General features: G+C 33.1%; 1 protein-coding gene across 3 annotated transcripts in view; it reads right to left on the reverse strand.

Moving 5' to 3' along the window:
- FNDC3A (fibronectin type III domain containing 3A) overlaps positions 1–24885 on the reverse strand; it is a 197212-nt gene that overhangs the window by 144876 nt on the left and 27451 nt on the right. For 2 of the 3 annotated variants that reach the window (XM_017535917.2, XM_017535918.2), the window contains exon 2: positions 21834–21971. In XM_017535917.2, the coding sequence (XP_017391406.1) occupies positions 21834–21932 (99 nt within the window). In that variant the 5' untranslated portion in view covers positions 21933–21971. Of the gene's footprint in view, positions 1–1723; positions 2048–21833; positions 21972–24885 lie in introns of those variants that run through there. The other variant, XM_017535919.2, reaches the window with a different exon arrangement.

Genomic DNA, 24885 nt, shown 5'->3' on the forward strand with positions numbered 1-24885 from the left:
ATTCTCCTGCCCCAGCCTCCTGAGTCGCTGGGATTACAGGCACGCGCCACCATGCCCAGCTAATTTTTTGTATTTTTTGTAGAGACGGGGTTTCACTGTGTTGACCAGGATGGTCTCGATCTCTTGACCTCGTGATCCACCCACCTTGGCCTCCCACAGTGCTGGGATTACAGGCTTGAGCCACCGCGCCCGGCCATGTGCCATGTATCTTATTGAACATATATACATGTGTAGGTTGTCAACAATTAAATCTATCTTTCTAAAGCCAGTTCTATTAAAAAGTTAGACTTAAAATACTTTCCACTTTAAAGAAAAAAATATAAGGACTTTACAGTAATTAGAATATCAGCATCAATTCCAAGTTTCAGGCGTCATTTGGATTTGCATGTCTTTTAACCATTCTACCATTCTTTAAAAACTGATACTCAGAATAAGTCCAGGGTATCAAGATTACCCAAGTGGATAATTACAGTATCACCAGCTTAAAATTGTGTTTTACTTTATTGCTAACAAAGCACTTTCACACTCATTTACTTTATTCATTTTAGGATTTAGGTTTGAGTTTAAAATATGAATTCACCATTCACACAGCTTATATTTGAGCAATAACATGTACCCCTTTAACATGTAATGCTCCCAGTATAAACTGCCTGCATTTGAAAATAAACAAATTTATCTTTTTAATAAAAGTTCTGCCTTATCTTAATAAAGTAAAAGTTTTATCTTAAATGCTGATAGTCTCTTCACAGAAGAAGTTTTCTTATATAAACTGCATCGCTATATCAAAAGCAATTCATTATGCTCATTAATACTCAAAAACACAAGTTTTTATATTGCAATTTAGAATTAAAACAATAAGGATAGTATCTTACAACGGAATAGGATCAAGTCAAAATAAGTTATTGAAGTAATTCTAAGTTTCAGAAGTTTTGAGATGAAAGTTATATGGATAACAAATACTGTTATTTTGAACTCTGCAACAAATTACCCAAATGACAAGTGTATGTACCTGTATGAAATAGTAATTTCAACCATATTAACAAATTAAATAAAATATCATTCTTTAAAGGTGAATGATAATTAGTTTCTGTAAAAGAGTTATGTTTCTTTCAGGTGTCTTACAGCAGTCTGCAATAGCTTTCTTCATAATATAGCTTCTAAAAATTTCTACATTTATAATTTCACAAAGAATGCAGCTGGACTAATTGTTCTTAACAGATTCATAAACTCTGAAATTCTATATTCAAATTATAAAAACTTTATACTAAAAAACACAGCATATTAAAGACTACAAATTTTAACTTCATGATAATATGCTAAAATATAATTATTTTAGCAGTAATTGTAAGCTATAAGCTAAAACAACTTCATTTATAAATAATTTACATATTTAAAGTATTAGTATCCTAACAGTTGTAACTACAAAGTGGTTTTTACAATTTTTTTCATTTAAATCACAGTATTTTCTAGAAATTAATCTACAACTATTGATTTAATACAATTATTCTACGATAAAAGGTTAATAGTTTTAAGTTCACCCTACAACTGGCAAATCTGTAGCTCTTATCTCTATCAGCATTTAACATTAAAAAACAGCAACATGATCTCACTCCTTGACCCATAAATAGACAAGATTTAAGTATAAATTATAAAATTTCATTGAAGTATTAAATCATAAACTTGCTTATCTAGTAAAGCCACTTCTAAAACCCACTTTACTTACTGTTGGTTGCATTCTCTGATTTTTTTTCATTCAACTGCTGCTTCTACAGGTATCAACAGCTGCTGTAAGATTAAAGTTTCTGCTCCAGCAATCTGTTCCAATTTGTTTCAATTCACTGAATACTAAGGTAATTTTCACTGGGAAGTTTGACCTCATATTGTCCTTAGTCTGACAAGTCACCCTTTACAAACTCCATTCTGGTGGCTTCTTATGTCATTTTACACTTGCCCAGTGAAAATATACATAGACACAGGATATTAAAGGTACAACTGATTACCAGTAAACTCATCAATACTTACCTCAAACCTCATTTTCTATCAAATTATCCAGTGTACAGTAGGCTTCCTGTTGTACATGACTGTATCCAGTCACCATAGCAAACAAATCAACAAAGAACTGCAGTAGCATCTGCTTCTAGATAATCCAATGTCAGTTAACAAGTTAGAATTTAAGAGTATACTGCTTACAAATATGTTTTATTTTAAAGCTATATTTTTAATTATTTTGTTTTTGCTCTGATCTTGGAATATGTTGGTATATTTGTAGTTTATATATACTATATGTATACATATATATATATAAAAGAAACAAGCATCAGTGTGCAAACTAACATCATACACCTAGAAATAATCTATTAATGCTTTAATTCTAAAACTGACTCCACAAACTTAACTCATTTATCAAAGAAAGATTGATAATACTTAGTCTTCTAATAACTTATTTCTGGATTATTAACAATCACATTTAAATTATATAAACACATACAATTTTGTGAATTTTTCTTGATAGTAACACAAAATTTGTAGCACGAAATTAATTTTGATGAAGTATATTACATGTCATTTTTCTTCTCTTTCCTGTGCTTTTTAAGTTTTTTATCTAGGAAATCATTCCATAATTCAGGATCACGGAGATTTACGCATATGTCTTATTCTAACAGTCTTAAGATTTAGCTCTTTAAAATAAGATTTTTAATTTTAATTTAAAATAAGGATTTTAATTGATTTTGAATTAGCTTTGTAGATGGAATGAAGTATAGGTCCAATTTCACACTTTTAGATGTGCATAGTCCAGTTGGGAATTTGGTAGGCAATCTATTGGATATGTATAATTTGGCAGTATTGCACCTTAACAATATTAAGTCTTCTGATCTATGATCATGAGATGTTTTTCCAATTTAAGTCTTCCTTAATTTCTTTCAATGAGTTTTATGGTTTTCAGTGTATACATATCATACTTCATTAAACTTAGTCCTAGGTATTTTATTCTTTTTTATGCTGTTGTAAATGGAAAAGTTTTCTTAATTTCATTTTCAGATTGTTCATTGCTAGTATATAGAAAAACAATTTATTATTCTATATTGAACACAATATATAGCCTATGTATTGGATTATCTAGAAGCAAATGCTACTACAGTTCTTTGTTGATTTGCCTGCTATGGTGACTGAATACAGTCATGTATGACAGGAAGCCTACTGTACACAGAATATATATTGTGTTCACATAGAATATATATTGTGTTCAATATATTCTATATTGTATTCAATATATCGTGTTCTATATTGAATCCCACAACCTTGCTGAACTAATTATTAGTTCCATAGTTTTTTAATGAATTCTTTAAGATTTTCCTTTTACAAGATCATATTCTCTTCGAATAGAGTTTTATTCCTTTTCCAACCTGGAGGCCTGTAATTCCTTTAGTTTTTTATTTGCCTTGGCTAGAATGTCCAGTACAATGTTGAATACAAGTGGTGAGAGCAAGACACCCATATCTTGTTTTTCATCTTAGAGGAAAAGCATACAGTTTTTTACCATTCCATACAGTGCTAACTGTGGGTTTTTTTGCAGATGCTTTTTATGAGGTTGAGGAAGTTACTTTCTATTGCTTGTATACTGAGTGCTTTTATTAAGAAATGGTGTTGAATTTTAACAACTGCTTCTTTTGAGTCTACTGAGATGACCATGTGGTTATTACAATGATTGTTTTATGTATGTTGAACCAACTTCACATTCCTAGTATAAACCCCACTTAGTTGATGGACAAAATATAATTTTATATGTTGATGGACTTTGTTTGCTAGTATTTTGTTGAGGATTTTATATCTATATTCATAAAGGGATATTGGTCTGCAGTTTTCTTATGATGTCTCTATCTGGTTTATATTTAGATTTGGTGTTAATTCTCCCTTAAACATTTGGTGGAATTCACCAAAAAAGCCATGTGGGTCTCAGCTTTACTTTGGGAGAGTTTTTCTTTGTAGTACAAATTTAATCTCTTTATTTCTTATACCTCTATTCAGATTTTATATTTTTTCTTGATTCAGTTTTGGTTGGTTATGTCTTTCTAGATATTTTTCTAGTTTACTTAGACTATCTACTTGTTGGAATGCAACTGTTCATAGTATTCATTAATAATCCTCTCTTTTCTGTAAGATCCGTAGTAATGTCTACTCTCTCATTCTTGATTTTAGTCATTTGAATCTTTTTTTTCTTGAAAAGCAGCTATGCTCACCATTATACTAACAACACTTTTTATTTCTTGATATGTCTACTTAAAAGGGTTGGCAATTTAGCTAATCTTTTCAAAGAGCCAACTTTTCTATTTTTGATTTTCTATTTTTTTCTGTTCTCTATTTCATTTATTTCTACCCTAAGCTTTACTATTTTCTTCTTTCTGCTAGCTCTAGGTTTAGTTTGATCTTTTATAGCTTTCTAAAATAAAAGGTTAGATAACTGATTTCAGAGCTTTGTTTTTAAACACAGGCTTTTAAGGGTATACATATTCCTTTAACCGTTACTTTAGAAGTATACCATAAATTTTAGTATGTTGTATCATTGGTTGCATTCATACCAAAGTATTTTCTAATTTCCTTAGTGATTTATTCTTTGGCCTACTGGCTTTGTAAAAATATATTCTTTATACATATCTGTGATTTTCCCAAATTTCCCTGTGTTATTGATTTCTAATTTCATTTCATTAAGTTTGAAGAAAATACTTCATATTATTTCTATCTCTTTAAATTTAATGAAGCCTGGGCAAAACAGGTAGAACCTGGCTCTAAAAAATATATATAATTTAGCCTGGCATCGTGGTACACATCTGTGGTCCTAGGTATTTGGGAAGTTAAGGTTTATGACCTAGTATATAACCTATAATGAACAATGATCCGTGTACACTTGAAAAGATTATACATGCTGCTGTTGTTGGGTGGAATGTTCCACAGCTATTTATTAGGTTTAAAGGGTCATTCATACCTTCTATTTCCTTGTTAATATTCTACCTATTGACGTCTCCAACTATTATTGTTCAACTGTCTATTTCTCCCATCAATTCCGTCAATCTTTATTTCAGATATTTGGGGGCTCGACTGTTAGAGGCAGATTGACCCTTTTATCATTATAAGACATCCTTCTTTGTCTCTAGTAACATTTTTCTGACTTAAAGTCAATTATTAGTATAGTCATTTCATTTCTGTTTGGGTTACAATCTGTCTTACTCTTATCTTTTAAATTTCAACCTATTTATGTCTTTGATTTAAAGAGTGTCCTGGGCTGGGCATTATGTGGCTCATTTCTGTAATCTAGCATTTGGGAAGATGAGGTTGGAGGATAGCTTGAAGTCAGGAGTTTGAGTCCAGCCTGGGCAACAAGCGAGACTCAGTTTCTACAAGAAATTTTAAAAATTAGCTGGGTGTAGTTGGATACACCTGGAGTCCCAGCTACTTAGGAGGCTGAGGCAGAAGAATCACTTGAGCTCAGGGCTATGATGGCAACACTGTACTTCAGCCTGGCAACAGACCAAGACTCTGCCTCTTAAAAAATAAAAGGAGTGTCTCCTACAAACTGCACATAGTTGCATCATGAATTTTTTTTAAGATGGAGTCTTACTCTATTACCCAGGCTGGAGTGCACTGGCGTGATCTTGGCTGGCTGCAATCTCCACCTCCTGAGTTCACGCAATTCTCCCACCTCAGCCTCCCGAGTTGCTGGGACTACAGGCGCATGACACTACACCTGGCTAATTTTTGTATTTTTAATTATTTTTATTTTTATTTTTATTTTTTCTTGAGACGGAGTTTCGCTCTTGTTACCCAGGCTGGAGTGCAATGGCGCGATCTCGGCTCACCGCAACCTCTGCCTCCTGGGTTCAGGCAATTCTCCTGCCTCAGCCTCTTGAGTAGCTGGGATTACAGGCACGCGCCATCATGCCCAGCTAATTTTTTGTAGTTTTAGTAGAGACGGGGTTTCACCACGTTGACGAGGATGGTCATGGGGTTTAACCGTATTAGCTAGGCTGGTCTCAAACTCCTGACCTCAGGTGATCCACCCACCTCGGCCTTCCAAACTGCTGGGATTACAGGTGAGCCACCATGCCCGGCCTGAATTTTTATCCATTCTGTCAAACTGTCTTTTCACTGTCATGTTTGATCCATTTAGATGCAATGTACTTAACGATAAGGTAGGATTTACCTTATCAGTTTGCTACTTTGCTGTTTTCTCTATGATATTATGTCTTTTTTGTTCCTCAATGATATTATCTCTTTTGTTCCTCAATTCCTCCATTTTTGCCCTTTTTATGTTAAACATATTTTGATGTTCTATTTTAATTCTCCTGCTGATTCTTTTACTACATTCTTTTGAGTTTTTTTTTTTTTTTTTTTTTTTTTTTTTTTTTTTTTTTTTTTTTTTTTTTTTTTTTTTTTTTTAGTAGATGCCCTGGGGATTATAATTAACTCATAATGTTGATCCAATTAATTCCAATTGTTTGTAAAAAACACCACTCCTCTAAACCTCAGTTCCCTCTCCCATCCTCTGTTATAACATTAATTACATTTTTATACCTTATAAGCCAATCAACAGTGCATAATTATTGCTTTCTGCAAATTAAATCATACCAAAAAAACTTAATACATTTACACTGTCTTTTATATTTACCTGGTTAGTTTACTGGTCCTCTTTATTTCTTCGTATCTATTCAACTGTCTTGTAAGCATTCCTACTGGATGTAAGGAGACAGTGTTGGAGAGGCATTTACTAACCATTCCTATCAGTCAGGTGCCACCATTTCTGAACTGTTTTATTAGTATCAACTGGATCATTACTTACCTAGAACCAAGTGTTTTCAAATTTTGTATTTAAACTCAACATCCTCTTACTCCAAAGTGACTGAGATTGAGGGATCAGATGATACTGAGTCTAGTCTCAAATCTGCCACTTAGTGTGTAAGCTAGTTAACTATGAGACTTTAGTTTGTCCATCTATTAAAAATGTGAATTTTTTCTGTACATGCTTTCAGTTTTGAATTTCCAAAATTTCATCATACTCATTCTTTCTCTGAAAAAAGACATGATCAGGTTTCCCCCTTCATTTTCAATTTCACAGTTGGTATCCTCTAGACCTACATCACGTTATGCTTGGTAGGGTGGATATATAAGCCAATCAGTCCTTCCTCTGTTGTCTCCCCACTCCATTGCATTTAACTATGTAGTTAACCAAATAATTGTCCTCAAGGGTTATTCTCATCTTTTCACTGATCTACTTTTGAAGCTTTATTTACTACCTATATCTTACTACCTCAAATCTAAAACTTAGAATATAACATTCAAAACCTTCTATCGAGGCAGGAAGATCACTTGACCCCAAGAGTTCAAGGGCATCCTGGGTAACATAGTGAGACTCTGTTTCTATAAAAAATAACAGAATTAGCTGGGTGTGGTAGCATATGTCTGTAGTTTTAGAGAGGCAGGAGGCTCACTTGAGCCCAGAAGACTAAGGCTGCAGTGAGCCATGATCATACCACTGTACTCTGGCATAGATGACAGAGCAGGACCCTGTCTAAAAAAACAACAGAACAAAACAAAATGAAACAAAACTTCTTAGCAATTACCCTATCCATAATACCTAATCTTATGTCTTTAATTTTCTTATTATAAAATATTTCAAACACACAGAAAAGTAGACAGTATTGTATCCATTACTTTCCAGAATCAACTAGAATTATGTTGATGAATTTTCCTCAAATGCTCTTTTGAAAAAGAAAAATAATTTTACAGATCATTTTTCTTAACTTGGAGTGCATCACACTCATCAATGTTTTATTATTTTTCATATGCATGCTGTATTCATCCAGTATTTGTATATACTGCCATTTTTGAAACTTTTATTTTTATTCTTTTATATCAGTGACATCACATCTTACAAATCCCTTTCTAATCTGCTATTTTACTCAATGTTGTATTTTTGAGATTTACCCATACTATAGATTCATACAATAAAATACTGGTATATATACAGTATTCTAGTATTCCATTATATAAATCCTCTCAAATCTTCTCCATTTCCCTACTAGTAAACATTTATATTATTTCTAGTTCTATCATTAATACAAAATGATGCAGAGAACAGTTTTGCACATGTGCCCTTGTATATATGTATAAGATTTTTTTATAAGATAAATATTTAGAGGTATTTATGTTAAATTTGGGGTATACACTTTTTCAGCTTTATTAAATACTGCTACATCACTCTTCAAAATGACTGTGCCATCAGTGTCTGAGGGATCCTATTGCTCCACAAGCCTTACTATGCTGTCAGGTTTCTTAACATCTACAACCTCATTAAGGTTTTAATTTGCATTTTTCTCCTTTAGAACATAACTCCAATCTCCTTTCTTTCCCCAAACTTTTGATAAGTCCAATTAATCACCTCAAGATAGAGTATTTCATATACAGGCACTTTGTGGCCAATTTTGTGGCTAATGTTAAATTCTTTCCTTAAACAGTCGGCACTCATTAATGTATCAGTTAAGTTTACCAGATGTTTTAGCTGTAAATGCCAGTTTTTGTATTATATAGGTATATAGACTATTAAGTGGTCAATAAAATGTTTACAGAAATTGATGCGTACTATGCTTACTAGTTAAAGAACAGGTATTTTATTTCAGTAATAGATTACTCAAATTATTCAGACATTTTAAAGGTATTACTTTAGAATGTAATACCTTGCTTAAAGCCATGCTGAAATCTTGAAAAAAGAAAGTATTAGAATATACATTTTCAAGTATATTCAAGTATTACCAAGGCAATAGTGATGAGAAAAGCTATCTAAATCACTTTTGTTCAAATTTCCATATATTGGTTTATAATGTCATAAACCAGTGTGCATAAGCTCAGTCATATGCTAAATTACAAATCTTCAGGAACATAAATTATATCTAACAGTGGTTACTTTGGTAAATACTTATGAAATGGAATTGTATTTCAATTCCAGAAAAGTACTATTTGAAAACTAACCAATTTTAAATCTAATGATTTATGATTTGTCCCACAGCCATAATTTCTCTATCTATCTATGCGGAGCAAGTACATGAAAGCTATTTAGGAGACCATTTAAAACACTGAAGAAAATATCAGTAGTGACAACAAAATATTTTTCGTAATCACATTTAAAAGCAAAGAGAAAAATGGAAAAAACATGAACTACTACTAATTAAAAATGATCACTGAAAGAAAAAACAACAGTATAAGTGGGTTGGCTAACCTGGGACTCATCAAAACCAATTATTTTTCAGTTCCTAGAGAAAACAGCTTTCAGCTTTTCCCCATTCAGTATAATATTAGTTGTGGGTTTGTCATACATGGACTTTATTGCATTGAGGTACTTTTCTTCTGTAACTAATTTATTGAGGGTTTTAAATCACGAAGGGATGCTGAATTTATCAAACGCTTTTTCTTCATCTATTGATAGGTTTTACAGTTTTTGTCCTTCATTATGTTAGTGTGATGCATCACGTTTACTGAATTACGTATGTTGAACCATTCCTACATTCCTGTGATAAATCTCACTTTATCATGGTGTATCTTTTTGATTAATTGTTGTATTCAGTTTGCTATATGGTATTTTGCTGAAGATTTTTGTGTCTATGTTCATCAGATATATCGGTCTTTAGTTTTCTGCTTCTGCTGTGTCCTTGGTTCTATTTTGTTATCAGAGTTATGTTGGCCTTGTGGAATTGGTTAGAAGAGTTCCCTCTGGTTTAACATTTTGGAATAATTTGAGGGAAACTAGTATTAATTCTTCTTTAAAGGTTCAGTAGAATTCAGCAGTGAGGCCATCTAGTTCTGGACTTTTCTTTCTTGGGAGACTTTTTATTACTAATTCAATCTCATTACTTGTTATTGGTCTGTTTAGGTTTTCTATTTCTTCTTGTTCCAATTTTGGTTGGTTGAATGTGTTCAGTAATTTATCCGTTTCCTCTAGGTTTTCAAATTTGTTGACATATAGTTGCTCACAGTAGTCTCTAATAATCCTATGTATTTCTGTGGTATCCACGGTGATGTCTCCTTTTTATCTATCTATCATCTATCTATCTTTCTATCTCTTTTTCTTCTTAGCCTAGCTAATGGCTAGTCAATTTTGTTTATCTTTTCAAGAAACTCACTTTTGGTTTTGTTAATCTTTTGTATTTTTATATGAAAGGGAATGTTATAAGCTGAAAAAGCAGAACTCAATTTCTACTTCAACATCTGTACAATTTGGACAAAAATCATCTTGCTTTATATTAATCTAATGTAACAATACATGCAAAAATGGGAAACATTATCTTTGTTTTTTAGTTGAATCCATTTCCATGTTTATACAGTGCTACTTTTAAGTCATTATTTATTTTCACCTCACTTTAGCCCAAACCATATTACTTAAAAGTCAACAATTTCTACAGGATTCTGGGGCACAGGAGCTGACTAACTCTGGAGTCACTTAGTCAGAGAGTTTGAAACTTAACTGTAGAATATGTAGAAGTTTAATAGAATATCAATGCTTTTAGACTAGGAATCTATCAAAATTCCAGGACCATTAAGTTTCACTTCTTTAAGATGTTTACTTTAGAGTTTGGTGATTTTCTTTCATAACAGTTTTAAAAACATGTTAAGTATATAAAAATGTATATTAAAATAGTTATTAAAATGCTACAAAATATTTCAGTTTCATCACATTAGCTTGAATTACATGAAAGTATTTTATGGTCCACTTTTCAAATGAAATAATTTTTCAACTAAATAAAATAATTTGCCAATTTTTTTTTTTTTTGGAGTTGGAGTTTCACTCTTGTTGCCTAGGATGGAGTGCAGTGGCATGATCTCGGCTCACAGCAACCTCCGCCTCCTAGGTTCAAGTGATTCTCCTGTCTCAGCCTCCTGAGTAGCTGGGATTATAGGCATGTGCCACCATGCCCAGCTAATTTTGTATTTTTAGCAATAATGGGGTTTCTCCACGTTGGTCAGGTTGGTCTCAAACTTCCAACCTCAAGTGATCTACCTGCCTCAGCCTCCCAAAGTGCTAGGATTACAGGTGTGAGCCACCACGTCCGGATACCAATTTTTATTTTCTTAGAAACATATATAGTTTAACAACAAGCAAACGAAATGGTATTGGTCTCAAATCATTCAATAAGAATATATTATTATTTTGTGCAAAATATAAAAACTAAATTCTAGTTTCCCTTCTTTGTAACTCTGTTCCTGACTGGTATTTTACAAACCTTTTTTCCCTTTAGACTGTCTTGATATTTACATCCAATTTGTAGGTCTAATTTTTTATCATCTCTTAGAACAAGAACCAGTGCAATATTTTAAACACAGGCAGAACCTGAAGTTAACTTTTTTCTGGGACAGGCTAGTTGAATCTTTATCATCAATTTTAATAAATATGTGCTTACAAAAATGTGATAAATAAGCAGATTTTCAGATATGAATCTTAAGTATAAGCCTTTTTATGTCTAAAGAAAAGTTAATGGGTAATAGCACTAGAATTTTTGAAAAGCATTTGATTTTCTAATGAAATGTCACAGAAAGTGGCATGGTGCAGGCATGTGAGAGAAAAAAGCTAATTGAAAGAAGAGAGAGTGGTTTAATGTTTAAATTCTAGCTTTTAAGCTTCTAAGAATGTGAAATCTAGCAAACCACTATTTATTTGCTAGACAAAGCTGCATAGCAGTTAGAAAATGACTAATTTGGGCTATAACATCTATGATTGAGGGTTTGGATTAGAATTCTGAGGCACAAAATTATTGTCACAGAAGTATAAGCTTTACTTCAGTCTCAGTAATCTCATTGCTAAGGTTTATGTGTATAGCTTAGCATATAAGCTATCAGATTTTTTAATGCATATATTTACAAATTTACAACTTTTGAAACTTAAAAATGTGATCATTTTTTAAAGTTTTTATATTTGGTTTTTGGTTATTAGTGAAAGTTTTTCCTTCTTATTTCCATTTAAGCCAAACACAACTTCCATGGAGATAAAGTTTAATCCAAAGTAACATTTATAAAAGCTAATCTCAGAAACAGATATTTAGAGCTTTGTTTTTAGGTTTGTTTTAGGTAGAGTAGAAAGGGAGAAATATCTTTACTCCCCTACCCTGCTCTGCTTTTTTTGGTTTGTCTCTATAGTTTCCTCTGGACAAACAGCTCTGAACGTTTTTGAGACAATTCTCTATCAAGGGTCCAACTAAGAAGCCTGCTATGCATGAAAGCTTAACATGTATCAACAAAAATGATGAGGGCCCTCAACTAAGGAAACCTATTGACCTGTGAAATGGTTACTCATTGCAAATTTCTGAAGTGAGGATCTGAGTCACACTTAAAAAAAAAAATCTTCTTTTTACAATTATTCACCCAGCAGGCTTTTAACACAGTTTTATTCTATACATACAGTCATATGATGAAGAAATTATTTCATTGTACCTGTTGGTAAATAATAAACACTGTTTTTTCAAAGTTTAGATGCCAAGATAAAAATATAAAATGACACTAGAAAAATGTTATATTACACAGAGAATTGGCCCTACTCTGATCATATTGCATTTTTATTCCACAAAAACTCCATTTTGGATGATATCATTAAGAATGACACAGTGTTAACCTCCAAAAATCCACTCCTCCATAACAGCAGTGAGAACACAGGCGCAGACTGTCAAAACTTAACTTTTTTTTCAGAACTCCAGAAATTAACCAAAAGCTTGCAACAGTATGCTCAGGGAAAACAGCTAGTTCATGATATGGACAGTGAACTTTGTGTCATTTTAATTTGCTCTATTCCCTACTCCACCTCTCCAGCTTCACAGAAGTTTGGAAAGTCTCAGACAAGTCTCAGAATCACAGCAGCAATGAAAGCCAGCAAACTAGCAGCCACTGGAAGGGAAAGAATGGTTTGGAACACCATAAAAGTCTCATCTCCACAAAACTGTCATATTTGACCTGTCTGGCAGTTCCCCTGGAAACACCCAGTCCCAGGGCTTGTCTCAATTTGTCCTAACTCACAGCTCCCTTATCACAAATAGTTTTCTCCCTGGGTAGCATGTCTAAAACAATCAGTGCCAGTTGGTTAACATCACAGTTGCTTGTGGTGATGTTAACAATTGGGAAAACAAGAAGCTAACCAAAAACTTGGAAAGGAAAAGCTGCTGAATAAGATGTTCATGTCGGGGGAGTTGAGAAGCTCTAGTGTGTTCAAGTTAAGGTGTAGTATTATATAAACCTTCTACTCACTATTAGTTATATCAAAAATTACTAACATTTTTACCCCACATCAAATCGAAATTCCCTTGGTATGAATAAACTCATTATTACTACCCCTACTATTCTGATAATTTCTGTATGCCTGGTTCAAATCACATCTTTTTCCTGAAATTTAATCCATTAATTTGCTATTTTTATAGTGATTAAGACCAAAATTAATGATTAGGAATTTTAAAGACTTAGCTTTGAATTATGGTTTTTGCCCTTCAGATGCTATGTTACTTAACCTAGTAACAAATTAATGACTTTCTGATTCTTAGTTTCCATACAATGAAAATATTAAAGCTACTTCTAAGGACTTAACGTTATGATGATTAAATGAAATAATGGATGACTTGCCTCAGTGTCCGAACACATGGTAAGGGCTCAAACAGTAGCTGCTCTTATAAACCCCCAACACTGATGGCAAGTTTGGCCATATGCTTTGTGTTGGTCAATAAAATGGAATGGAGATCAGCAGGTATAACAGCAACCAGGATACCAGCAACATTCCATATAGAGGCTGGGTCTCAAGTGAAAATGATGTGACACACAGCCACAACTAATCTGTGACAGACATGCAGCATGAGCAATAAACCTTTTGGTAAACTACTGAGATTAAGAGGTTGTTAACATAAAATAATCTTGCCTATTCTGACTGATAAGACTTATCTTAGTAAACAGTCTTGCTATCCACTCGCATTTTCAAAACAAGCCTGGGGAAATTTTTATCCTCTCTCTTAGTTTTGTTCTATGACTTGTTTGCCAATTTTACCTCCTAATATTTCTCAAATTATGTATCATTAATATAACCTTAATTCAGGTTTTTTCATCTATTATATTTTCTTTCCATGGTTTCACTCTTCTTAAACATTTTAATCTGCATTAATAACATTAATAAATTTTATTTTAAATGCATTAGATGCCTGATCATAAGTGCTTAGCTATTATTAAATGTATTTAAAAACTCAAATTTTCTTAATCATTTTCATACCACTTACATAACAAATATACACAGATTACCTCAGTATTATAAAAATGTACTTCCAAACTTAGGATGAAAGCATTCAGAGTATACATCTGATTTGTTTCTTCATTTCCGTACTTCAGTTAAAGAAACTTAGGCTCAGAAGATTTTACTGAATAAGTTATACCAAATAAGGAAGAAACAATTTTAAACAGATACAAATTTAACCAAAGAATAAGAAAGAAAAGGGCAATCTCCACAGTTTGGTTTATGAAGTTAGCACATCTTTGAGACCAACTCAGGATACTAGGGAAAAGCCTATTATAGGACAATCTCACTCATGAACATAGACTAAAAATAAAAACCTAGAAAAAATATTAGCATACTCCAATTCAGCAATATATTAAAAGAATAACATGTCACAATGAAGTTAGGTTTAGCCAGAAATATACAATCAGTTAAACATTCAAAGATCAATGTAAGTTATGATATCAAAATTTGAAGAAAAAAAATCATTATCTTAGAAATGTAGAAAATACGAAACAGGGTCTCACTCTATTGCCCAAACTGGATAGCACATTAGCACAATCACAGCTTACTGCAGCCTCCCAGGCTCAAGTGATTCTTCCATTTCAGCCTCCTGAGTATCTGGTACTACAGGTGTGTGTGCTACCACATCCAGCTAATTTTATTTTTAGTATAAATGAGGTCTTACTATGTTGCACAGGCTGGTCTCCAACTCCTGGGTTGAAGTGATCTGCCCCAGCCTCCCAAAATGCTGGGATCACTGGCCTCAGCCACTGCACCTGGCTTACCCTTTTAATTACTGGCATCAGCCACTGCACTTGGCTTACCCTTTTAGATCTTATAAAGAATTATCTGGGCCGGGCGTGGTGGCTCACGCCTGTAATCCCAGCACTTTGGGAGGCCGAGGTGGGTGGATCACGAGGTCAAGAGATCGAGACCATCCTGGTCAACGTCGTGAAACCCCGTCTCTACTAAAAATACAAAAAATTAGCTGTGCACGGTGGCGCGTGCCTGTAATCCCAGCTACTGAGGAGGCTGAGGCAGGAGAATTGCCTGAACCCAGGAGGTGGAGGTTGCAGTGAGCTGAGATGGCGCCATTGCACTCCAGCCTGGGTAACAAGAGGGAAACTCCATCTCAAAAAAAAAAAAAAAAAGAATTATCTATAAAAATTTATAATAAACATCATGCTCAATAATAATATGCTGAAAACATTCTCTTTGAGGCTAAGAACAAGTCTCAAAATGAGTAAGAGTATAGCAAGGTTGCTGGATATTGAAGCAATACACAAAAATAAACTGCGTTTCTAACTCACAACAGAAAATGATTCACACACTAACACACACATACAATGTATAACAGCATATAAAAACCCAAGTGCCCAGGAATAAATTTAACAAAACATATTGAAGACCTTTGTGGGAAAAATTATGAAACTTCATTATGACCTAAATAAATGGATGAATACAACAACTTCAACAAATGAAAAATTCAATATTGTAAAGATGTCAATTCTTCCCTAAATCAAACTATAGATTCAAGGCAATCTAAATCAAAATCTCAGCAGGTGTTGTGTGTGTCTATCTATAAGCTAATTCTAATTTATATGTAAATATAAAGGCCCAAGAATACCAAGACCTTCTCAAAAAATAAGGTGGGATGGTTTGCTTAGCAGATACCAAGACTTGGTGTATTCTTGGCACAGGGATAATAAAACAGATCAATGAAAGAGAATTAAAAATCCAGAAACAACCCTACAAATATATGGTGACAGATATTTGATCGTATCTGTAACAATGTATCATAGATACATGACAAAAGTATCATTGTGGAGCAACAGGAAAGTAATAGTCTTTTAAATAAACCGTGCTGAAATAATTGGGTATACATATGTATTTTAAATATAGTCAAATTGGACCCATGCTTGATACAGTTTACAAAAATCAATTCCAGTGTATTTTAGCATAAAATGTTCAAGGCAAAAGTACAGATTTTAGAATAATTTTAGAATATGTTTTTAGAGATATTTTCATTGCCTTAGTATAGGGAAGTCCTGTTCATAAATACCTTAAATTTTTTTTTGTTTGAGACAAGGTCTTGCTCTGCCGCCCCGGCCGGAGTACAGTGGCATAATCATGGCTAACTGCAGTCCCGACTTCCTGGGCTTAAGTGATACTCCCACCTTAGCCTCCTGAGTAGCTGGGACTATAGGCATACACTACCACACACAACTAAATTTTTAAATTTTTTGTAGACAAAGAAGAAACACAACATAACTCTAGAAGAAAATAATTGGTAAATACGGCCACATTAAAATTAAAGACAGTTCATCAAAAGACACCAAAGAGGCCAGCCACTGGTAGCTCACACTTGTAATCCCAATACTTTGGGAGACCAAGGCAGGTGGGTCACTTGAGGTAAGGAGTTTGAGATTAGCTCGGCCAACATGGTGAAACCCCGTCTCTACTAAAAACACAAAAATAAGCCTGGTGAGGTGACACATGCCTGTAATCACAGCTATTTTGGAGGCTGAGGCAGGAGAATTGCTTGAACCTAGGAGGCAGAGGTTGCAGTGAGCTGAGATTATGCCACTGCACTCCAGCCTGGGTGACAGAGCAAGCTCTGTCTTAAAAAAAAAAAAAAAAGACATCAAAGAGAGTGAAAAGACAACCAGAACAGGAGAAAAGGAGAGAATATTCACTACACTTATGACTGACAAAGAATTTGTGGCCAGAATATATATTAACAGTTTGATAAATCAAAGAAAAAATAGCATTATTCATAATAATTCCAAACTAGAAACCCCTGAGACAGAAACCAAGAAGAGAGCAGATAAATGAATACATTGAGTTATATTCATACATAATAGAATCTTACACAGTAAAATATAAAGAACAAATTTCAACAACAGTGAAAAGGAATCTTAAAAAATATATTGAATAAGATCAGCAAGTCACAAAAGAATAAAGTTTATGTAAATATCAAGAATTGGCAAAACTATACTATTATTGTATAGTGAAGTATACATAGATAAAACTGTAAAGAAAAGTCAGTAAGCAATTACCATACAAGTCAGGATATTGGTAACCTTGAAGAAGACAGGGTGTTGTGATGTGGAAGAAACACACAAGCAATTTCTAGGATATTGGCAGAATTTTATCTCTTGGCTTGGCTTGTAGTTACAAGATTTATGCTTTATAATCATATGCTATACTTCATGCTTATTTTATATATTTTTCTATAAATATATGTTATACTTCATTATTTAAAACACGTTTTTAAAAGGTGAGGGTATGTTCTGTGTTTTCTTAGATTCTTTATTTGTCCATTGGCATCCATTCAGCACAGGGCCAATTATATTGACCCTATTTTCTTATTTTTTGTATTCTTGATGTTCTGGCACCTGTGGCCTCACTTGCAGGGAGGGATGGCCCCTCGTATGGATAGCCAGTTCTTACAGATAACAAAAGGCTTGGCTGGGGCATACTCCCTATATGCAAACCATCCAATCCCAAGTCTATAGTGCTATCCACCTTATCTAACTTTTATACACCAAGGCAATATTTACCCTACCCTAAATCATTCCAGAGCCAGGTACTGGGCAACCAGAGATCACCCTTATAGCCCAAAGACTGTTAGAATTATTAAAACTATCTAATCCAACACTATTTATTTCACCTTGCCTTGCCTTTCCTGTGGAAACCCCAACAAAGGATTAGGTCCAGCCTTTCTTCTTACATCTTCTTCTGCCTCCTGACCAAAATGTGATGCTTCTCCTTTGGCCCTGCCTGTGTGACATGACATGTCCTCTTCTTTGGGAAACTGAAGTAATAAAAATCTTCTTTCAATGGCATTAGCCTCTCTGTGCCGTCTCTTAACTTACTTCCATAAATTAAAATCCCATGAGTAAAAATAAGAGAGGACAAGTTATAAAAATAATTTTAAAAGATTAATGCAATGGAGAAGATACTGATAAAGAAGCATAATAGGCAGGCTAAGTTTTTAAAGATCTTAAGAAAAACTTTAAATGCATTCAATCCTTTTGGAAGTTAAATAAGCAGAAATTAAGAGAAGATAAATTAGTAAAATGCTGAACCACACAAGAAACTAAAACATCTGAAATGTTCTTCTGATGGTGTCAATAGAGAATAGAACTGAGCATTCCACTTGTACTTGAAACTCATGTTCTGTAAAACTGATTTGGAGGTTCTGACAGGGCACAAACATTCATACAGGCTTTTCTTCTGCTATCAGGAAAAGATATCTCAAGTCAATCATATGACAAAGAATGTACAATGGTACAGCCACCTTAGAAGACAATTTGGTAGTTTCTTACAAAGCTAAACACAGTCCTACCACACAATCCAGAAATTATGTTCCTAGGTATTTATCCATGAGTTAAAACTTATGTACATTTAAAAATCTGCACATGAATGTTTAAAGTAACTTTATATAGCCTAAAGCTGGAAGTGACCAAGATTTCCTTCAACAGATGAATGAATAAACAAACTGGTCCATCTATACAATGAAGTATTATTCAATAATAAAAAAGAAATGAGTTACTAAACCGTGAAAAGAAATTATTTAGACCATACTGCTAAGTGGGAGAAGCCAGTCTGAAAGGGCTACATACTGTATTGCATTCTAAAAAACACACAAAACTACAGAGAGTTAGTAAAAGATCAGTGGTTGCCAAGGATGTGTGGGGAGTAAAAGAAGAATGAAAAGGTGAGGCACAGGGGATGTTTAGGTCAGTGAATCTATTTTGTATGATACTGCAATGATGATACATGACATTACCCATTTGTTAAGACCTGAAGAACTCTTGCACAACACCAAGAGTCCCTATGTATCTTACTTAATAATGCATCAATACTGGTTCATCAGTTGTAACAAATATATCACACTACTATAAGATGTTAATGAGGAAACTGTGGAAAAGAGGTGGTATATGAGAGCTTTGTCCTTTTTCTTATAAACCTAAAACTGCTCTAAAAATAAAGTCTATTATAATAACGAAAAAGGGAGGCAGATTCCATAACCACAAAAAAAGGGTCATAAGCTTCTTGTCAAGATGAATAATACATGCTTCTTACAGCCTTCCTAAAGCAACACTAGCAGTGATGTCAGGAGACATTCTCTTTGGTATAATTCATAAGCCAAAAGACCCACTGAGTGTAATATGATATAGTAGGAAAGATGTTTACTGTATTAAACCAGAAAATATTGAGGAGACAGATAATCTTCATAGCCAATTATAAGAAAATTAATTTGATCCCAAGAGGTAGAAGAGAAGAAGAGAAATCATTTCATATAGTATAATATTCTGAAGAAAAGTCAAGGTAAGGGACAAAAAATGTCACCTTGAATTTTTAACATCATGCTTGTGCATGACACTTCCATCTGCCAGGAACAGTCTTTTAGTCTGTGGCTAAATAGGCATCAACCAGGTTGTGTCATGTCTCCATAGATAAGCTGTAACTTGGTATATCAATAAGTTCTTGTGTTAAGACAAAGAAACGTCTGCTGTCAAGCTTATTGCCCTCTCACTTCTAATTATTATCTACTTTGTATGTAATCCCTTACATTCTACCATAGCTATTAGTTCACTCTTTGTACTTCATATGCATCCTTCATAACTATATCCACATTTTCTGATCCACTGCTTATTATAACTATCTCTATTGATTTAAATCCTGACTGGGATATCTAAAGATTCTTCAGTCTTTTAAACATTTATTGAGTGCTTTACTTAGGATTCAGCAAACCTCTACTGAGCTCCTTCAGGCTCATTTCACCCTCATAGCTATAACTACTTTAAGAGATTATTACCTCCATTTTCTAGAGAAGCAAACATAGAGAAGTTAAATAACTTGTCTTCGGCAACCAAAATCAAATCCAAATCTATCATGCCAGTCCAGTGTGTTTTCCACTTGTGTTTAGCTCTCTCCCTACAGAACTACATGGCAACCTGCTAGTTAGAATTCAAAGCTTTACTCTACAATTCCTGAATTCTATTTGATTTTTTTCTTTAACTCCACAAAAAAACCTGATCCTAGGCCTCCTAACTCCACCTGCTCCTTTAAACGTTGCTAGTAGGTTCTTCTATTCCCAGATCCTTTCTCTACAGCATCTACACCATTACTGTTACATGACAGCCATGGTGCCTTGAAGATTTCAAGAAAATTCTGCTAATCAGATTTCCTTCTAGGGGAAGGAGAGTAAAGTCCTGGGATGACATCATGGTGTTATTTCAGCCTGCTGTCTTCCCCTTAACAGAATATACAACTATAGCAACTATATCAATGTACTGCAATTAACAGCTTAATAGATTCTTTTATATATCAGGTTATCAGCACCTTGAAACCAGTGACTGGTCTGAGACTCAAAGAACCTCATAAAGTAAATGAATACCTGCCACATCTATTATTTTTGTAAACAGAAAATCTGAACAGACTTCAATTTGACCATTAAAAGTAAGTTTGTAGAATTAAACTGCTGGGATCAGAGCATGTATAAAAATTAAAACCAGGACACAATACTTTTTGCTACGTTACACAGAGTAGAAAAATTTAGAACCTAAGCCAATTGCTACTAATTTTTCAATAGAAGCCCTTTATCTTGTAAGCAAATCATAATTGCCTACTATAGACACCAAGTTTAAAAAGTAAGAAAATCTTTCTTTTTCCCAGGGAGGTAGTATAAGTAATGGTTAGGAGCACAAACTTTGTGTGATGATGAACAAGTTATTTAAGCCTTTCTGAAACTCATTTTGCTTCATCTGCAAAATGAGGGCAGGTGTACCTGCCTCATGGAATTGCTGAAAGCATTAAATAAGATCATAAAGCTCTTAGCACAATGTTTATTACATAATGGGCACCTAAACTGTTCTTTCTCCTCCTCATTATCATTTATTATGTTCTTACTCTTTGTTTCCTCACCTACTGTTAAAATATCTACCACAAAAGATAGTTGTGAAAATTAAGCACATTGCCTGGCACATAATAAGTACTTGTGAAAGCTTATTACTCCTATCCCTTCTAGGATTACTGGGGGAATAGTGAATCAGTGTAACCACATTTTAAATAAAGCCCTGGGCTGGGGAAAAACAATCTCAGCTTTTCAGGAATTGTGTATTTACTTTTGAGAGGGTCTGGTGAGGAGAGGAGAATGGGAAGGAAAAGAAGACGGTGTTTTATTATTATATAATATAGGCAAAAATAATAATTCCGTGATGATTTGAAATGATTTATAATAATCATTATGGTACAAGTCTAAACTTAGTTAACACTCAGGAACTAGCACATTATTTGTCTAAAGGAAAACAAAAACAACTTGAATGGCAACTAAATATATACATAAGAAATTTGACCACTAATTAGCAAGACATTTTAGAAGAGACTTTAAGAACAGTCTCATTATTTTTATCATCTCATAAAACTGAAACAACATTTTGAATGGGAATTTAAAACATAAATTAACAGGAACTCACTATTGCGATTTTAAATTTTGCACAAATATTTGTGTATTAGACATAAAGAAACACTTCAGTTTTCTTACCTGTTGTGTTCCATCTGCACTTACAATAGGGGCAGACAAAAGAGAAATGTCACTACTTAAGATCTGAGTTGTATCCAGTAGTGGTGGATGTTCTGCCATTATCAATAAGACATTAATATACTGAATAACGCTCCAACTCTGAAAAACAAACATATATAGGCATTTGTACAAACATGCTTAAAATATAGTAAAACACTGTACATTCAAGATGTCTCATTCTTTAACCTAAAAAGATATTCTTGTCAAAAGAAATTCTAGAATACTCAGTTGACTACTTATCTTTTTCACAATCAATAGGCCAGTTAGGAAGTACATTTCTTACAATTCAAATTATTTTGTTGTCAAAGTAGTAAGTTTACATGATATGTTAAAGCAAATTATCAGCAGGCTCTATTTAAATTACATGTCTGTTTATCTCTACCCCTTCCATCTCTATATAATATTTTATTTAATTTAACCAGCACTACTTAATCTAAACACTGGGATAGGCACTAAAATACAGTGGCTGAGTGAGGCAACTGTCACTAATTGTTTTCTATGGGCAGATAAGGTAATTATGAAGACCTAATCTGTCAATAGGAACTCCACAAGAATAATTATAAACCGCAAGAATAACAATAATTAGAATCACTGATTCCTCAGACAAAATACAATGGTAGAAAAATTTGCTCAGGATTAGGATAAGAACCTTCAAGTGTGAAGTTTCAAGCTCTTATATTATTTATTTATTCTGGTTTTATTTCTCTTTTCTAAGTGACACCCATTTTACAATAAATCAATAATTTCAGTGAAAAAATATATACATTTAGAAATCTTTAACTGTAGACAAACTATCACACAAAAAGACAAAAAATAAAAATAGACAATGTGAGCAATACTAGTCTATCATATACAATGTTAATAAAACATCAGCAAATTACATTTCAAGATGAGAAAATTGAGTATAATCATAAATTAATTGAATCTATATTGAAAAGTAAAATAAACATTTTGGAATGTTTACAACATTCTACAATTCAGTAGTGTCAAGAGGGTTAACTCTTGTAAGAGATTAAATTCATATTTATTTTAAAGTCTTGAATCTTTGCAGAAACTCAGAACTTGACTTAGCTTGAAAGTAATTTTTCATGTAGATATATAATAACTACTATAAGGTTTTAAAAATTATTCAGTATAGGTATCTACTTGAAGATTTCATAATTAAGACCACGATAATAAAAAATGAGACATTTTATATTATTTAACTGTCTCATGAAAATGCACATTCTTTAAACATAATGTTTATATATAAACTAATGCAAATCTAACTCTGGCATAACCTGTATTGCTATATTACTTAGAGTCCAATAAAATCACTAAGTACTTTAAGTCTTGTCAAATAATGATGCTCTGTGGAATACACAAACAATTAGGAGAAAGAGTAAATGTATTAGTTCTCCCACTTGCATTCACGACAGTTAGTGTAAGAACCATTTCTAGGAAACTAATTTTGGATTAATAGGAGAGATTGTGTAGGTAATTCAATTTTCTTAATAAATTTTAAAAAAACACCACTGAGCCATTTAGATTTTGTCATTTTATTCTAATTGCAATATTCTATATACTGTGTCTAGCTAAAACTTCAGGACACCATTATTATTTAAACTGAAAAATGTAACAATGAAGATACAACCAGTTTGGTTTCAAGAGATGTACTGGTAGCTTTACAAATAGAAATACAGATTTTCTTCTGAATCTTCAAGTTAATTCCAATACTAGTGCTATTAGATATTGGGTATAGAGCCACATGCTATATTTCAATATTACCATTTCACTTAAGGTATTACCTTTTTAAAATTTTCAACCCACTGGTCAATTTGCCTAAGGTATTATCTTTAATTTTAGTCTTTTTAAAACTAGAACACACTAAAGTTTCATTTATAAATTGGTTTTTTGAATGGCCATATCTATCACCCTATATGCAAAGTAGTTGGTTTTATTTAAGCTTGCAAATTCAAAACTTTTACTCTGCAACTCAAATACTGGCATTTAGAAACCCAGACATTCCTTTCATTCCTTGTGTAGAGAATACTGTCAGCCTCTTCCTTCAATAAATTACTTCTAATTTTGTTACTACTCACTTTCTACATTCTAGTCTTATCTTGTGACTGCAAACAGCCTCTTAGTTTTAGTTACACACTTATTTTTATAAAGTAGTACTTGATGTGTTTTTAAAAAGAATAACTTACAGCATGTGTTAAGGTCTGCAGAGTAAATACTTCCCTGCCACAGCCCACTTCAAACTACCAATCATTTAGAAATCGACCTGCAAATTCCTGAATTTTAACAATGAACTTTTGTACACAAGTTAAGATAGTTCCGGCATATCACTGTTGATATATCAACATTTATTTATGTAGTAATAATGTGAAATATTAATGTTTGGATCAGTGCTACATGTGGAAGCTTGCAAAATAAATAAATAAATAAATAAATAAACATTTGCAGACTCTGGGTGAAAAAAACCTGGATACCTTTGTACTATTCTTGCAACTTTTTTTGTAAGTCTGATATTTTAATTACTGTCAAATTAAACAATGTTGTTTTAAAATGTCAGAGAGATTGCAGATCTGACTATAAAAGGTTAAACCAAAGAAAATCTTCTAAAAGATAACACAGAGGAATCTCTTCATAACCTTGGGACAGAGAAAGATTTCTTAAATGGGATATAAAATATATTTCTTATAAAGGAAAAAAACCGATATACTGAACTTCATTAGAATTAAGGGCTATAATTTATTTTAAAAAGCTTTAAGAGAATGAAAAGGTAAGTCACAAATTGAAAAAAGATATTTACAACATATACAACACATATTTTGAATATATACCAGCCTCCAACAAATTTATTTTTAAAAAAACAATAGAAAAATGACAAGAGACTTGGATATATTCTTCACAAAAGTAGAAATGTGGCCAGGTGCAATGGTTCATGCACTTTGGGAGGCCAAGGCAGCCAGATCACTTGAGGTCAGAAGATCAAGACCAGCATGGCCAACGTGGCAGAACTGTCTCT

This window comes from Cebus imitator, unplaced genomic scaffold (assembly GCF_001604975.1).
Source record: "Cebus imitator isolate Cc_AM_T3 unplaced genomic scaffold, Cebus_imitator-1.0 Scaffold94, whole genome shotgun sequence".
NCBI classification, from domain to species: Eukaryota; Metazoa; Chordata; class Mammalia; order Primates; family Cebidae; genus Cebus; species Cebus imitator.